This window comes from Zalophus californianus, chromosome 3 (genome assembly GCF_009762305.2).
Source record: "Zalophus californianus isolate mZalCal1 chromosome 3, mZalCal1.pri.v2, whole genome shotgun sequence".
Taxonomy (NCBI): Eukaryota; Metazoa; Chordata; class Mammalia; order Carnivora; family Otariidae; genus Zalophus; species Zalophus californianus.
In genome coordinates this window covers 115,697,352-115,715,025 of record NC_045597.1, presented here as the reverse complement: position 1 = coordinate 115,715,025, position 17,674 = coordinate 115,697,352, and the positions used below count along the sequence as shown (strand labels likewise).

The following is a 17,674-nucleotide window of genomic DNA, read 5'->3' as shown; positions in this document are numbered from 1 at the left end:
TTTTTTAATAGATTTGTTTTTAAAATTATACACATAATGCTTGTTGTATGGTAGTTGCTCAATAATAGAATAAGATTTGGTTTTGAAAGATACATTGCAGTGTGAGGATTTGCCAGAGATTGTCCATGTAAGTATAACACATATATCCAGAACAAATAATGTTAATTTTTGTGTTATTCTTAGGTGCTCTATAGTAGAGCCAGACTGGTTTCCTATCTCCCCGGATTTTGCTCTTTAGTTAAAAGGGTTGTCAATCCCAAAGCCTTTTCAACTGCAGGATCTTCAGGTTCTGATGAGTCTCATGTGGCCCCTGCACCTCCAGATATATGTAAGTAAAAGTTACTATGATTTACTTGTTGCAAAACACCCACCTCCCTTCTGGCAACTACCAGTTTATTCTCTGTATTAAAGTCTGTTTTTGTCCCTTTTTTCTTTTTTCTTAAATTCTACATGAGTGTAATCATATAGTATTTGTCTTTCTCTGACTAAATTATTTCACTTACTATTATACATCCATCCACGTTGCTATAGATGGCAATATTTAATTATTTTTTATGGCTGAGTAATATTCCATTGTGTATATTTATATACCACATCTTTATCCCTTCCTCTGTGGATGGATATTTGGATTACTTCCATATCTTGACTATTATAAATAATGCTGTGTTAAATATAGGGGTGTGTATATCTTTTTGTGTGTGTTTTCATTTTCTTTAGGTAAATACCCAGTATTGCAATTATTAGATCATTTGATAACTTTGTTTTTTAATTTTTTGAGAAATCTCATACTGTTTTGCACAGTGTCTGCACAGTTTGCATTCCTACCAACAGTACACAAGAGTTTCTTTTCCTCCACATCCTTGCTAACATTGTTATTTCTTATATTTATTTTAGCTATTCTGACAGGTACAAGGTGATATTTCATTGTGGTTTTGATTTGCCTTTCCCTGATGATTAGTGATATTGAACATCTTTTCATGTGCCTGCCAACTATATGTTTTCCTTAGAAATATGTTTGCTGATGCCCTCTGCCTCTAATAGGTTTTTTGTTTGGTTTGGTTTGGTGTTAAGTTCTTTATATATTTTGGATGTTAACCCCTTATCAGATATTCCCATTCACTAGGTTGCCTTTTTGTTGTTGTTGATTGTTTGCTTCACTGTGCAAAAACATTTTATTTCAGTATAGTCCCAGTAGTTTAATTTTTGCTTTTCTTTTGCTTGCAGAGGAGAAATATCTAGAAAAATGTTTCCATAGCCTATGTCCAGGAAATTACTGGCTATGTTACTGAAGTATAGTTCACAGTGTTACGTTAGTTTCAAGTGTACAATGTAGTAATTTATTAATTTTATAGATTACACAGTGCCATTATTAGTGATAAGCGTAGTTACATCTGTCACTATACAACCTTATTACAGAATTATTGATTATATTCCCTGTGCTGTACTTTTAGTCACCGTTACATACTTATTTTATAACTGAAAGTTTGTACCTTTTAAACCACTTAACTACTTTGGCCATCTCACCACTCCCCTTCCCTCTGGCAACTACCAGTTTGTTCTCTGTATCTATGAGTCTCTTCTGGCTTTTTGATTTCTTGTTTCTGTGTTCATTTTTTAGGTTCCACATAAAAGTGAAATCACTTAGTATTTGTTGTTCTCTCTCTGCCGGTTGTAACTGAGCATAATATCCTCCAGGTCCATCTGTGTTACTGCAAAGAGCAAGATTTCATTCTTTCTTTATGGCTGAGTAACATTCCATTCTGTGTATATATAGTGCACACACATGTTCTTGATTCATCATCTGTCCATAAACAGCTTTTGCTTCCATATTTTGTCTATTGTAAATAATGTTGCAGTAGACATAGAGGTGCATATATCTTTTCGAATTACCATGTTCATTTTTGTTGGGTAAATACCTAACAGTGGAATTTCTGGATTGTCTGGTTTTTCTTTTTAATTTTTTGAGGAACCTCCGTACTGTTTTCCACAGTTGTTCCACCAGGTTACATTCCCAACCAATAGTGCAAGGGTTCCCTTTTCTCCATATCCTCTCCAACACTTGTGGATTCTAGCCATTCTGACTGGTATGAGAATGCTGTAGTATGAATTTATGGATATCATACTTACAGAATGCTTGTTTTGTCATTTTTGTAATGATTTTCAGTTTTTCGCCAGCAAAAGCAAGATATCTTAATGAGAAATTTCAAAAGACATCTTGGTTTTGACAAAATCACACCCGCACATCCACACAAAAGCAGAGGTAAAACTATATACATCATTAAAACAACACCAAAAATGAAGTTGTACACTATGTGTACAACTGTATATATATATATATATATATATATATGTGATTCTATTTCCTCACCGATTGAGAAATGAAGACTGCAGGTAGGAGATATATCTTCTGGGGAGGATTTTCAAAGGTAGCTCAACTCATGTCTCCTCAACTCATGACATCAAGCACTCTGGAGCCCTCCTTTGTGTTGAATGTTGTACTTATAGGGAGAAGATTGTTAGGGTCAGGAAGAATGATCTGGAGGTAGTGATGATTTGTGAATACAAATATACCTGACAGACAAGGTAGAGAAGCATGCCAAGTAAAGGAGAGCAGAAATGCCAAGGGAAACCTTTGCGATATGAATAATTAAATTGGGAATGTTACCATTCAGGGTGGCCTGAAGGCTATTAGAAGATTAACTGAAAGTTAGGCTGGAGGCTGATGACAGAGGGCCCTATGCAGCTTGCTGATGACTTTGGATGTCACCATTTAGGATGGTGGTTTCTAAAGAAATTCTATGGGGCTCTGGATATTTCCCTAGAAGGGGAAACTAAAAGACAATAAGGGTATCTGTCTTCGACCCGAGATGGCCGTATTCCAAGTATGTTGCATTGGAATGCTTGTCGTCAAGTGGCACCACCACGTCTCCTCTCTCCTAAGGCTGGGAAGTAGATTTCCCTTTAATTGCCTTCCCAGTAGTTATGCACTAGCTTTCTGATGAGAGGTACTTGTGGCGATCTAGCAGGCACAGGTGAAACGCAGTCCGTTATACTCAGAAGGGTTATGGGAGTCACGGGATAGTCCTACAGAGCTGTTTCTGGAGACCTGTGTGGGAGCTCCTCTTTTAAAGTCCTCGTTGTGGTCAGACCTGTTCCTTCTCAGACTCCTGGAAACCCCAGGTTTTGTGCTTGGAGTTGAGGCAGAGACTGTTTCTCCGACCCTCTGACTACCCCTTTGCAGACAGACCTTCACTTCCCAGCTTCTGCCTCACCCAGGTAAGGCGTAATTCTTCTGGTGATCCCCTAGTCCTGTAATATTCTAGCGTCTCTTAGCCTGACAGAACCCAGACTGATACAGGTGTGTATCAAGTAATCACTGGATGGGGAAGATCATGTTAAAACTCCTAATTATGTTTTACTCTCCATTTTAAAATCATACCATTTTAGGACAAACAAAATGGTGAAAGAGTAAGCATACATAACTTATAACGAGTCAAAGTGCATGTGTTGAGATGTGTATTCAGCTTGTTTACTTGTAGAGGTGTGAAGTTTTCAGAATTTGAGAACATTGGTAGAGAAGATGGCCCTGGAAGAGGGACAAAGCCGGAGGCCAAATGTTCAGTCAGAAGGCTATTAGAGAAGTCATCCAGGAAAGAATTGATGAGGATCTGAAGTGAAGCTGTGGCAGGGGCAGTCAGATTTAAGTAGTACTTAGGAGGTAAAATAAATAGGAAGCAGTAGCTGATAGATCACCTTTGAGGAGGAAAGAGAAGGACACTTCAAGATGACTCCTAGGTTTGCAGCTTAGGTGCTTCCATTTGCAGAGCAAGACCTACCTCCCAGTTGCTTTTGTTTGTTTTTCCTCTCATCCAGCTCGACAATTTAGAAAAACAACCACCCACCAAAACCAAGTACATCTCAGGAATGTGAAGGGTGATCCAGTATTGGGAAAACTTTCCTCAGCTCTACCATATAAAAGCTCTAAGAGAAAACTTGACTGTGGTAGATACAGCTGTCACCCAAATTTTGTGCTCTCCACTCCTTGTATAGGGTTGTTACCGGGAAGTGATGCCCACATGGGGCCATGTGACTAATTCTTACCAAAGGAAACGGGGGTGGTGGTGGTGGTGTGGGCCAACTCTGGGCCAAAGCTTTTAAGAAGCTGGAGTACTGCTTTCACACCCTCTTCCCCTTCCATCTGCGGAATTTAGACAACAGCAAGGCCCTAGATGCGAATGCAGACAGAGATGGAAGAAGTCTGGGCCCTTGAATTACGTTATGGAGGAGACCCACCTGCCTTAGTGTTATATGCCTAAGAAATAAGCCTTTCACCATGTTAGACACAAAACCTGTATCAGCTTGTTTAGTCTACTTTAAATAGTATGAGGATATTGTAGTAGAAGCCCCAAAGCATACAATAACAGCAAATAATCATTGCTGCTACAAACTTTTAGAAAACATATTACTTACAGCCTTTCTGGACATGGGGTCCAGGCATAGAATGAATTTGGATGGAAAACATTACATTTGTCTTTTCACTAACATTCCACTGAAATTTAGCATGTCTTTTCATTGTGAATATAAGCAACACATCCGGTGTGAGTAGCAGTTCCTGGGACTTGTCGCCAACAGAAAATAACAGATCTTTTCCTATCACATTAAAGATCTTCCTTGACTTAGGATGGCATTATGTCCAGATAAATCCATTGTAAGTTGAACATAGCATAAAATGAAAGTGCACTTAATACACCTAACCCGCCACACTTCATAGCTTAGCCTCGCCTACCTTAAATGGGCTCTGAACACTTGTATTATCCCACAGTTGGGCAAAATCATCTTCCCACAAAGCCTGTTGTTTAATGAAGTGTTGCATATCTCCTGTGATTGATTGACTGCTGGGCCGAAAGTGAAATGGTGTATGGGTATAGAGTAATTACAAGTATTTCAGTTGTTTGTCCTCAGGATCAAGTGGCCAGATGGGAGCTGGGGCTCACTGCCACTGCCCAGCATCATAAGAGAGGATTGAACTGCCTATACTTTACCCAGGGAAAGATCCAAATTCAGAATTCGAAGTGTGGTCTCTACCAAATGCGTATTGCTCTTGCACCATAGTAAAGTCGAAAAATCCTAAGGTGAATCACCGTAAGTCGGGGACACTCTGTGTAGTTGTTGCCAATATATCAATACCGTTTGTACTGTTGATACTTCAGAATTAGGGATCTTGTAATTCTAAACCTTCATAAGAAGCACATATACTCTATCACAGCATTCAAAAATATTTCGATATATGTATTTAAAAATAATCAACTTTTTAATATAGGTACTTTATGCATTTAAAAACATTCTTCTGAAAGGAGAAAACCCTCCTTAAAATATATTTCTTCAATGTAGTGATGATTATCTAACTTATAACAACAGGGTCTCCGCTTCCAAACTTTAAAAGTCTAGTATGAATACTAGCTAAGATGATGAAGAAACACAGAATTACAACAGATTACAAGAATCTCATAGTAACTCTAACCATCCAAATATTACTAAATAATAGAATAATATGAGAAATAAATGAAACTTGTGCCTAATTGTATGTGTTTGGACACCTGCACATAAACGTTGGTAATTTTTTTTTTTTTGGAGGGCAACCAGAGCCATTCAGACTTATCAAGACTACCATCAATACGTTTCTTTCTAATTCATTCATATGATCAATTTGTAAATAGCAAAAATCTGATTAAGGTATTTATAACATTCTGGATCTCCACTACACCGTATAAGCTGAACAGTATATGAATTATATATGATAAAGATATTCCACTATTCAGGAATCATTCCAGGGGTTGCAATTCTAAGAATTTTACTTTCATCTACATGTTATTAGTGGGTCTGAAAATAGTGATCTTCTTCTAAAACCAGAACTCTGGCTTCTGGAACTTGTAGTTTTCAAAGGCAGCAGAACATACTCTGAACAGTCTGCCATATAATCTTGTACCATCATGTCTTTCCATTTACGACCTAAAAATACCTAAAAATAATCACTCCTCACATCACTTTAAATGACATTTAAATCACTTCCCCACCATCAACAGCCCTTCCTTCCAGTAAAATATACAAAAGCTATTGCCAAAAGTGAGAAGCTTGACCAGTGATTTTCAAAAGGCAACGCAGTAGGAAAGATGGGAACTTTCATATGAAAAAAACCTGGGTTTCGGTTCCTATCCCATTACTTAAAAACTTTGTGGCCTTAATTCTTACCTTTTTTTTCTGAGTTTGATTTCCTCCTCATGAATTGGAGATAGGTTCACTTACCCCACACCGTTTTTGTGAATATTGGATGCGCTACTTATGTAAATCTCAAGAGAAAACGTCTGTGCAAAAAACCCCGTTAATTTCATCCCTTACTGACTTATAAATCGAGTCATCACAATAGATGTGAACAAATGGTCTGACCTTTACAATGACCTAACAAAATTTCCATAAAGGGAACTATTTTGCCTCAGGTAGGACTTTTTAAGACTTCACTACACAAACACATAACATCCATCACTATAAATATGGATGCTTTTCAAATCCCTCTTTTTCTTACAGTATGTGTATGTATAGATCTTTTTTAAATATTTGACGTAGAATTCTGTTGGATCCAGTGCCTGTGTGTGGGGTTTAGAAGTACTACCCACCGAACTAATGGAAAACTATTTAAAACACCAATAAACAATTTCTGACAAATATCTCTGGGCATGTAATGGCTGAATAAATCTAAAGCAGTGAATTCCATGATTACCTCAGTTAACACGCTATCTGTGTATTAACAGCTGGTGGGAGTATTTCACTTATTTGTTTTGGATGTCCTGAATTGTTTGTGATGGTATTATTTTTCCCTCTCCAAAGTTGCAGTTAGATTAAGTACTAAAACGTCCTATCAAACATGTCTTGAAGTGGTTGTATTATATTTTTATATAATCATATATAATTATATATATATTTTTATATATACATAATAACATATAAATAAATAGGAACTACATTTTGGGGATAATTTTTACTGCTTATATGTCCACAAAATTGTACATCTTTAGAGATCAGATAATAGCAGCTAAAATTCACTGACCTTTTTTTGTAGGAAAGGTAACAAATGACTCGTGTATGTCATTTCCTCTAAACCTTACAGTCTTCCCATTAGATGGGTGTTAACACAGACAGAAAGTAACTTGTCCAAGAATGGAAAACTTATGAGTGGCAGAACTGAGATCCAAACCCAGGTGGTTTGCAAAGCTCTCTCTCTGTCTCTCTCTCTCTCTTTTTTTTTTAAAGCCATGATGCTACGCAGTTCTTTGATTACCCGATGAGTGTCTAGATACCTGAACTCAGTATTTCATGGCATGATGTTTGAGATTTTCAGTAGCCTAAAACAGGTTGGAACTTTGAAATGAGCATGAAAATGTCGTGAGCCACCTGATTTCCTAGAACCAAATGGAAGTGAATATAGTACTTGATCCAATAGCAGATTATTAGAACTACAGTGAGAGAAAACAAAAGATAAGCAGACCCTTACTCCTGCAGGCTCTGGTGAGGAAGTCTGTCGGCACTATTTCCAATGGGGCTGAAAGTCTTACTGTCTCACTACCAACCCGAGCAGGTCCCCTCCCCTGGAGCAGGGAAAATCAGTGAGTTAAATTCTAATCCCAAATGCAGTAATGGAGAGTTTCAGGGATTCGGGTGAGTTGAGTGAGTTACGCCTGGCATTCAATTCTGTCTCCTCAATACTGACTATTCTCTGAATTTTAGATTCCCATCTCCCCTCCCAGCTAGGTATTCCCATTTGAATATTCACCAACATTTCCACTTCAACACATTTAAAGTTAAAAGGTCTTTAACCCACAAAGGAGTACTTGCTAATGGAACCATCAGGAGAGGCATTAGACTCTGGGGCCAGGTCACTGGTGTTCCAATCCTGGCTGTCCCTCATGATCCTGTGACTGAATACATCCTCTAACCTCGCTTAGCTTCAGGTTTCCTATCTGTGCAATGGAAATTGCACTACTGATTTCATGGGGTGATTACGAAGGCTAAATTCATTATTACGTGTAAAGCCCTTCGACAAGTGCTGGGCCCACAGTAAGCACCGTGGAAATGTGGTTGCTACTACTATTATTGTTAATATTATATCATGGATCACCCAGGCTGGCAACCGCTGTCGTTTGTTTGGATTGCTGCATGTTGGGAGGATGTGGGAGCAATGCAAAGGGAGCATTCCGCCACCAACTTCTTTTGATTCTACTTTTGGAAGACTTCTCTCATTTTTAACAGCTGCTGCTCTAATTCAGGTCTCTCTCCCCTTTGATCTTCTCCATTACAGTAGCAGTCCTCTCATACTTCTCTCCTACAATTTATGCTGTATGCCAGCAGATTTATCTTTGCAAACTTGAGTGTGTGGAATTATTCTCCTACTCAACAACTTTCAGTGTCTAATGCTATTGCATATAGTGCAGACTTGTCATTCTGGGACAGAAAATTCTTTCAGTCCAGCCCCAGCCTATTTTGCTAGCCTCTTCTTTCTCCCTTGCATGTCGAGGATGCTCTAGGCAAAGCAGTGCACTCACAGCCGTGTGTGCATTCCTAGGGCCTGGGATAGTAATCTTTTCTCACTATTCAAATCCGACCTGCCTCTCATGGGCCAGCTCAAATTTTGTCTCCTCCAAAAATTAGACATGTAGTAAGTTCCATGAATTGGAGCAGACATGAAAGGCATCAGAATAAAAATTCAAACTTTATTAATTCAGAGTACACATATATTGGGGCTGATTATTTAAAAAGAAAAGGGAGGGGCTCCTGGGTGGCTCAGTCGTTAAGCATCTGCCTTCGGCTCAGGTCAAGATCGAGCCCCACATCGGGCTCACTGCTCAGCCAGGAGCCCGCTTCTCCCTCTCCCGCTTCCCCTGCTTGTGTTCCCTCTCTCACTGTGTCTCTGTCAAATAAATAAAAATCCTTTAAAAATAAATAAAATAAAAAGCAAAGGGAATTACAAAATTTAAAAACTGAATTACAAAATTTAAAAACTATTGGATGATTTTTGTATTTATATAGTGAGAGCAGGCGATGATTGTAACTAGCAAAGGGCATGCTGTAACCTGTTTTGATAACTGTATCTCACCGTGTATAACAGAATGCTTGAAATTACTGGTCAAGATCAAATTAATAGCCCTCAAGATCTCAGTTGTCCCGTTTGGTATAATGTGATAGTCGCATTCCTAAGAGATCTTGCATGCTCTAAAAGAAATGTTGATAGAAAAACCAGGAGTTCTCAGATCATAAATTATTGTTGAGTAAGGAATTTCAACAATCAAGGTGCTTTCTTATAGCCCTACTTGTGTAATTATAAAGCCTAAACATTATTGAGCAAATCCAGTGTTTTATTAACATCAACGGCATTGGCCTTCCTTTCTCTGTTACTTCTAGCACCACTGTGAGTCAGAACTTACCATTTCTATCATCACGGAGATGATAAATGAAGCAGAGCTGCTCAAATGAAGTACGGGTATTGTGAACAACTTAAGAGATTCCTCTCTGAGAAGGGGGAGGGTTCCTAATTAAGATTGCATTAAAAATAGATGATCATGTAAGGAAAATTAATTTTATAAAAGCTCATCTTGTACTTGAAAATTCTTTTTTATAGAAAAAATGTTAATTTCCAAACCACCTGGCTGAGTTATCAGAAATTGCCAATTAGAGAAATAGTTCAACAGACAAAGACCCAGCAAATGGGTATTTTAGTCAGGCCTTGGTCAAATTACTTAAGACTCTAAAGACTTGAGTTTTCTCATCTAAAAAAAATAAAAGGTAGGACTAGATGATTTCAGGGACCCAAGATGGATCAATATCTCTGTGCCTTTTTCTTTTCTTACCTGTAAGGCTATAAATTATTTTATAAGGTAAGGTTCTGTTACTTACTATGACCTTAAAGTTTAATGAATGTGTCTACCCACATAACCTTACTTTTCAAAGAATTAGAATGTAAATTCTTAATAAAATAATTACACATTTAAATTTTTCTTTTATGATTCATAGATACTTTGGATCATCAATGCCTTGTCCCAAATACTGCAGAGAAATATGAAAAAATCCAATCAGTTCATTTTTTAATACATTTTTCCATATTTCATATTGTATGACTGTAAAGCTTTCGATAGTCTCAATTTTAATATGTGTTGTATCTCCATTGTGGACTCTTTGAACAGCGTTCCGGTTTTCTCCTATATGCTGAAACAATTTTTGCCATGTGGATACTTTATTGCCTTGAATCAGTGTAGAGCTTTGGGCTTAGGTGCATAAAACAACATATATTGCATGTTGACCTATGTTTGATCGCAAGGGAACTATGAATAGAGAGCAGTCTAAAAGTCAAGTGCTCATCCATATGAGATTAATTGCCTCTTCCAGGTCACTAATTCATACCCCATTGTCCCAGGAGAGTTAATTTATTCCCCATGAGTGACTACTTGACTCTGCAGAGGTATTTTAGCTTACCTGGGCTTAATATAGGACAAATCTTATTACTGTGACTTAATTACTGAAAGGAAAATAAAACAACAACCCAGTGTCCCTGTTTCTCTCCCAGCTTGTTTCCTCAGTGCCAAAACAGAGTCTTCCTTTTGACCATACCAGTGATTTAACTCTGTTTGAACAGCTTCAGTCTCTTAACTTATGTTAAGATTGTGTGACATTAGGGCGCCTGGGTGGCTCAGTCGTTAAGCGTCTGCCTTCGGCTCAGGTCATGATCCCAGGGTCCTGGAGTTGAGTCCCGCATCGGGCTCCCTCCTCAGAGGGAAGCCTCCTCTCCCTCTCCCACTCCCGCTGCTTGTGTTCCTGCTCTTGTTATCTCTGTCTCTGTCAAATAAATAAATAAAATCTCAAAAAATAAATACGCCTTAAAAAAAAATATTGGCATTAGGTATGGAATTCATACTATTTAAAATAACTTTTATTTTTTTTTTACTCAAGCATAATTAACATACTTTGTTCTATTAGTGTCAAATGTACACTATGATCATTCATCAGGTCTCTGTATTTCTCAGTGCTCTTCAAGATAAGTGTACCCTTAAACCCTTTATCTCTTTCACCCAGTGGCCCAACAGCCTCCCCTCTGGCAACCGCCAGTTTGTTCTTGTACTTACGAGTCTGAGGGGTTTTTTGTTCATTTGTGTTGTTTCTTAAATTCACACCTGAGTGAAGTCATATGGTAGTTGTCTTTCTCTTACTGACTTATTTCACTTATGATTATACCCTCTAGGTCAATCCATGTTGTTGCAGAGGGTGAGATCTCATTCTTTTTTAGGGCTGAGTCATACTCCATTGTATATATACACCACACCTTCTTTTATCCATTCATCTATGATGGACACTTGGGTTGTTTCCATATCTTGGCTATTATAAATAATGTTGCAATAAGCAGAAGGGTGTCTGTATCTTTTCGAATTAGGCTTTGGGGTGTTTTGGGGGGGTTAACTACACAGTAGTAGAATTACTGGATCATTTGGTAATTCTATTTTTTACTTTTTGAGGAACATCTATAATGTTTTCCACAGTGGCTACACCAGTTTGCATTCCCACCAGTAGTGAACGAAGTGTCCTTTTCCTCCACATTCTTGCCAACACTTGTTATTTCTTGTGTTTCTGATTTTAGCCATTCTGACAGGTAATATATCTCACTGTGGTTTTCATTTTACTTTCCCCTGTGACTAGTGATATTGGTCATTTTTTCATGTGTCTGTTGCCCATCTCTGTTTGTTTCTGGAAAAATGTCTATTCCGGTCCTTTGTCCAGTTTTAATTGGATTCATTTGAAATTTTTTTGGTGTTGACATTGTACAAGTTCTTTATATGTTTTGGATATTAACCTTTTATTAGATATGTCACTTGCAGATATCTTCTCCCATTCAGTAGGTTGTCTTTTTCCTTTGTTAATGGTTCATTTCTCTTTGAAAACTTTATTTTTGTGTGGTAGTAGTAGTTCAGTTTTGCTTTTCTTTCCCTTGCCTTAGGACACATATCTAGAAAAATGTTCCTACAGCTGATGTTAAAGAGATTACTGTGTATGTTTTCTTCTGGGAGTTTTATGATTTCAGGTCTCATGTTTATGTTTTTAATCCATTTAGAGTTTGTGTCTGGGAATGGTATAAGAAAGTGGTCCAGTTTCATTTTTTTTGCATGTGGGTGTCCAGTTTTCCATCACCCTTTGTTGAAGATACTGTCTTTTCCCCATTGTATATTCTTTGTAAAAAAAAAGATTTTATTTATTTGAGAGAGAGAATGAGAGTGAAAGAGAGCACAAGTGGGGGGCAGAGGGCGAGGGAGGTTCATACTCCCAGCTGATCTGGCAGCCTGATGTGGGGCTCAATCCCAGGACCCTGGGATTAGATCCTCAGCCCAAGGCAGTCACTTAATTGACTGAGCCACCCATGTGCCCCTCCCCATTGTATATTCTTCCTGTTTTGTCATAGGTTAATTGACCGTGTAAGTGTGGGTTTAATTCTGTGCTCTGTACTCCGTTGCACTGATCTATGTCTTTTTTTTTTTTTTTTTTTTGCCATTGCCATACTGTCTTGATTACTGCAGCTTTGTAGCATATCTCGAATTCTGAGATTTTGCTTCCTAAAGCTTTGTCCTTCTTTCTGAAGATTGCTTTTTCTATTCAGTTTCTTTTTAGTTCTGTATACATTTTGGGATTATTTCTTTTATTTCTCTGAAAAATTCTGTTAGTAGTTTGATAACGAGAATTGCATTAAATCTGTGGATTGCTTTGGGTAATAGAGAAATTTTTACAATATTGGCTCTGCCAGTTCATGCATATCATATATCTTTCCATTTATTTGCAGTATCTTCAATTTCTTTCAAGAGTGCTTTATAGTTTTCAGAGTACAGACCTTTCACCTCCTTGGTTGAGCTTATTCCTAGATATTTTATTCTTTTTGGTACGATTGTAAATGTGATTGTTTTCTTAATTTCTCTTTCTTCTACTTCATTATTAGTGCACGAAAATGCAACAGATTTCTCTATATTAATTTTCTGTTCAGCTTTACTGAATTATCAGTTTTAGTACTTTTTGGTAGAGTCTTAAGGGTTTTCTGTATATGGTATAATGTCAGGTGCAAATAGTGGAAATCTTACATTTCCTTTACTAGTTTGCATACCTCTTATTTCTTTTTCTTGTCTGATTGCCCTGGCTAGGTCTTCCAGTATAATGTTGAAGAAAACTACTGAGAGTGGACATCCTCATTCTATTCTTGATTTTAGAGGGAAAGCTCTGTTTTTCACCATTGAGAATGAAGTTAGCTATAGACTTTTCACAAATACCCTTTGTTATGTTGAGGTATGTTCCCTCTGAACCTAGTATATTGAGAGTTTTCATTATGAAAAATGTTGCACTCTTTCAAATACTTTTTTGCATCTGTTCAGATGATCATATGGTTTTTGTCCTTTCTCTTACTGTGATGTATCACTTTGATTTACATATACTGAACCATGCCTGTGTACCTGGAATAAATCACACTTGATCACTGTGTATGATTTTTTTTTTTTTAGATTTATTTTTTTGCTAGAGAGCGTGCAAGCAGGGGTAGGAGAGGGAGAGAAATTTTTTTTTTTTTAGATTTTATTTATTAGAGAACACATGAACAGTGGGGTGTAGGGGGAGAGACAGAGGAAGAGGGAGAAGCAGACTCCCAGCTGAGCAGGAAGTCCAGTGCGGGGCTTGATCCCCGAGATCATGACCTGAGCTGAAGGCAGACACTTAACTGCCTGAGCTACCCAGGTACTCCAAGGGAGAATCTTAAGCAGGTTCCATGTTCAATGCTTAGCCCGACGCAGGGCTTGATCTCATAATCCTGAGATCATGACCTGAGCTGAAATTGAGTTAGATGCTTAACCGAGTGAGCCACCCAGGCGCCCAGTGAACGATTTTCTTAATGTATATTTGTGTTTGTTTTGATAATGTTTTGTTCAGGATCTTTCCATCTGTTGTCATCAGATATTGGCGCATACTTTTTTTTTGTAGTATCTTCATCTGCTTTTGGTATCAGGGTATTGCTGATATGAATATGAATTTGTAAGCTTCTTTCATCTTCTTTATTCTGCAAGTTTTAAGAACAATAGGTTTTAACTCTTCATATGTTTGGTAGAATTCACCTGTGAAGACATCTGATCCTAGGCTTTAGTTTGTTAGGAATGTTTTGAGTACTGATTCAGTGTCATTGCTAGTAACTGGTCTGTTTAAATTTTCTGTTCATGATTCAGTTTTGGAAAGTTATATGTTTCTAGGAATTTTTTCATTCCTGCTATGTTCTCCATTCTTTTGGCATATAATTTTACATAATATTATATTTACTTGAGTTTTCTCTCCTTTGGTGAGTCAGGCTAAAAGTTGATCAATTTTGTTGATCTTTTCAAAGAACTAGGTCATAGTTCCTTTGAACCCGGGGCTGGGGAGTGTTGTCCGTTGTTTTTTTTTTTTTTTTTTTGGTCTCCATTTTATTCTCTCATCTTCATTATTTCCTTTTTTTCTCTTGGCTTTGCACATTTTTTCTTTTCTAGCTCCTTTAGTTATAAGGTTAGGTCATTTATTAGAGATTTTTCTTGCTTCTTGAGGTATATCTGTATTGTTATAATCTTCCCTCGTACAAGAGGTATTGCCACATGCCAAAGATTCTAGACCATTGTGTTTTCATTTTTGTCTTCATGTATTTTTTATTTCTTCTTTGATATCTTGGTAGGTGCATTCAGTGTTATAGTAACACATTATTTAGCCTGATTGTATTTGTGTTCTTTCCAGATAGCTTCCTGTGATTCATTTCCAGTTTTATACTTTTGTAGTTAGAAAAGATACATGAGGGAAGGGGGGGAAAGATGGTGGAGGAGTAGGGGACCCTATTCCAACTGGTCCCCGGAATTGAGCTGGATATCTACCAGACCACTCTGAACACCCACGAAATCAGCCTGAGATGTAAGGAGATAGATCTGGATCTCTACAAACAGAATATCGCGGGTGGTTGGTTTTGAGGTACAAAGCGGGGAGCCATGATTCTGTGGGCAGATATCAGAGGATAAACGGAAGGGAGAGGGAGCCGAGCCGTTGGGATCCTACATCGCCAGTGAGCAATAGCCTCCCACACTGGGGACGGGGCACAGACTTGCAGACCAGTAGCAACGGGGAAAGGACTTTAGGGCAGTCCCCTGGACTGAAACCGGAGCAGTGGGGCCGTGCGTGTGTACTGGGGGCTGCTGGTGGTTTTAGAAGCATGGAGGGCAGAGATGTGCCCCAACCTGGGGGGAGGGACTAGAAGCGCTGCTGAGGGGTGCACAACCCAGGACCCTGCAGTTTATAGCAGCACAGACAGAAACAGATAGTGTGACCTGGAGAGCTCACTGAAGAACAGACTGATCTCTCTGCTCTGAGGCAGAGGGTTGGAAACGGTATCTTCTGCTCTGACTTTCGGAAGAGACACGGAAAGCCGCCAGGGAGAGCCGCCAGAGAACAAAAGCCCAAAAAAAACAGTTTTCACTGAGCCCATCCCCTGCCACAGGGGGCAGGGCAACTCTGCCCAAACAGGGTTGTCTGAGTAACAGCACAGCAAGCCCCTCCCCCAGAAGACAGGCTGGGAAAACAAGAGGCCAGCAACCCTCCAGTCCCTATAAAACAGGTGCATCTTGCTTGGGTTGTGGTCAATAATTTGGACTCTGTACATTCCCTCAACCGCCCACCAACAGAATGACTAGGAGGAGGAACCCCAAAATAGGAAAGACTCAGAGACTATGACTTATGCCACGAATTTACAAATGGATTCAGATATAACCAAGATGTGAGAGATGGAATTCAGTCTAGCAATTGTGAAGACAGTAGCTAGAATGGAGAAATCGATTAATGGCAACATAGAGTCTCTAAGGGCAGAAATGAAAGTTGAATTGGCAAAACTTAAAAATGCTACCAATGAGATCCAATCCAATCTAGATAATATAACAGCTAGGGTAAGCAAAGCAGAGAACGAATTAGTGACCTAGAAGACCAATTAATAAAACGGAAAAAAAGGAGGCCAGGGAAAACAACTCAGAATCCATGAAAATAGAATCAGAGAAATAAGTGACACCATGAAACGTCCCATAGAATTATTGGAATCTCTGAGGGTGTAGAGGGAGTAGAGAGAGGACTAGAAGATATATTTGAGCAAATTGTAGCTGAGAACTTCCCAAATCTGGGGAATGAAACAAACGTTCATGTCCTAGAGGCAGAGAGGACACCTCCCAAGATCAAGGAAAACAGGCCAACACCCAGGCATGTAATAGTAAAACTTGCAAATCATAGAAACAAGGAAACCATTTTAAGGGCAGTTAGGGGGAAGAGATTCCTTATGTACAGAGGGAGGAACATCAGAATAACAGACCTATCCACAGAGACCTGCCAAGCCAGAAAGGCCTGGCAAGACATACTCAGGGTACTAAACGAGAAGAACATACAGCCAAGAATACTTTATCCAGCAAGGCTGTCATTTAGAATGGATGGAGAAATGCAGAGCTTCCAAGACTGGCAGAAACTGAAAGAGTATGTGACCACTAAGTTAGCTCTGCAAGAATTATTAAGGGGGGTTCTATAAAAGGAGAAAGACCCCAAGAGTGATATAGAATAGAAATTTACAGGGACAGTCTATAAAAACAAGGTCTTCACAGGCAACTTGATGACAATAAATTCATATCTTTCAATAATCACTCTCAATGTGAATGGCCTAAATGCTCCCATAAAACGGCACAGGGTTGCAGATTGGATAAAAAGACAGGACCCATCCATATGCTGTCTACAAGAGACTCATTTTGAACCTAAAGATATATCCAGACAAAATGAGGGGATGGAGATCCATCTTCCATGATAACGGACCTCAAAAGAAAGCTGGGCTAGCAATTCTTATATAAGACAAATTACATTTTAAACTAAAGACTGTAGTTAGACACAGAAGGACACTATATCATTCTTAAAGGCTCTATCCAACAAGAATATCTCACAATTGTAAACATTTACGCATCCAACATAGGAGCAGCCATCTACATAAGCCAACTGTTAAACAAAATAGTCATATTGATAACAATATGTTAATTGTAAGAGACCTCAATACTCCACTGTTAGCAGTAGACAGATCATCTAAGCAGAAAATCAACAAAGAAATAAGAGCTTTGAATGACACACTGGACCAGATGGACCTCATAGATATATACAGAGCATTCCACCCTAAAACAACAGAATACTCATTCTTCTTGAGGGCACATGGAACTTTCTCCGGAATAGACCATATATTGGGTCACAAATCAGGTCTCAACTGATACCAAAAGATTGAGGTTATTCCCTGCATATTCTCAGACCATAATGCTTTAAAACTGGAACTCAATCACAAGAAAAAATTTGGAAGAAATTCAAACACTTGGAAGCTAAAGACCACTCTGCTCAAGAATGTTTGGGTCAACCAGGAAATCAAAGAAGAAAAACAATTCATGGAAACCAATGAGAACGAAAACACATCGGTCCAAAACTGGGATAGTATGGGATACTGCAAAGGCGGTCCTAAGGGGGAAATACATAGCCATCCAAGCCTCACTCAAAAAAATAGAAAAATTCCGAATTCACCAATTAACTCTACACCTTAAAA

The 17,674-nt window shown here is 38.5% G+C and overlaps 1 protein-coding gene across 4 annotated transcripts in view; it reads left to right on the top strand.

Annotated features, from left to right (window-relative positions):
• The window catches only part of MMADHC (metabolism of cobalamin associated D), a 45,407-nt gene that overhangs the window by 5,351 nt on the left and 22,382 nt on the right, over positions 1 to 17,674 (top strand). For all 4 annotated transcript variants that reach the window (XM_027589284.2, XM_027589287.2, XM_027589286.2 and 1 more), the window contains one exon: positions 184 to 328. In XM_027589284.2, coding sequence (XP_027445085.1) covers positions 184 to 328 — 145 coding nt within the window. The remainder of the gene's footprint in view (positions 1 to 183; positions 329 to 17,674) is intronic.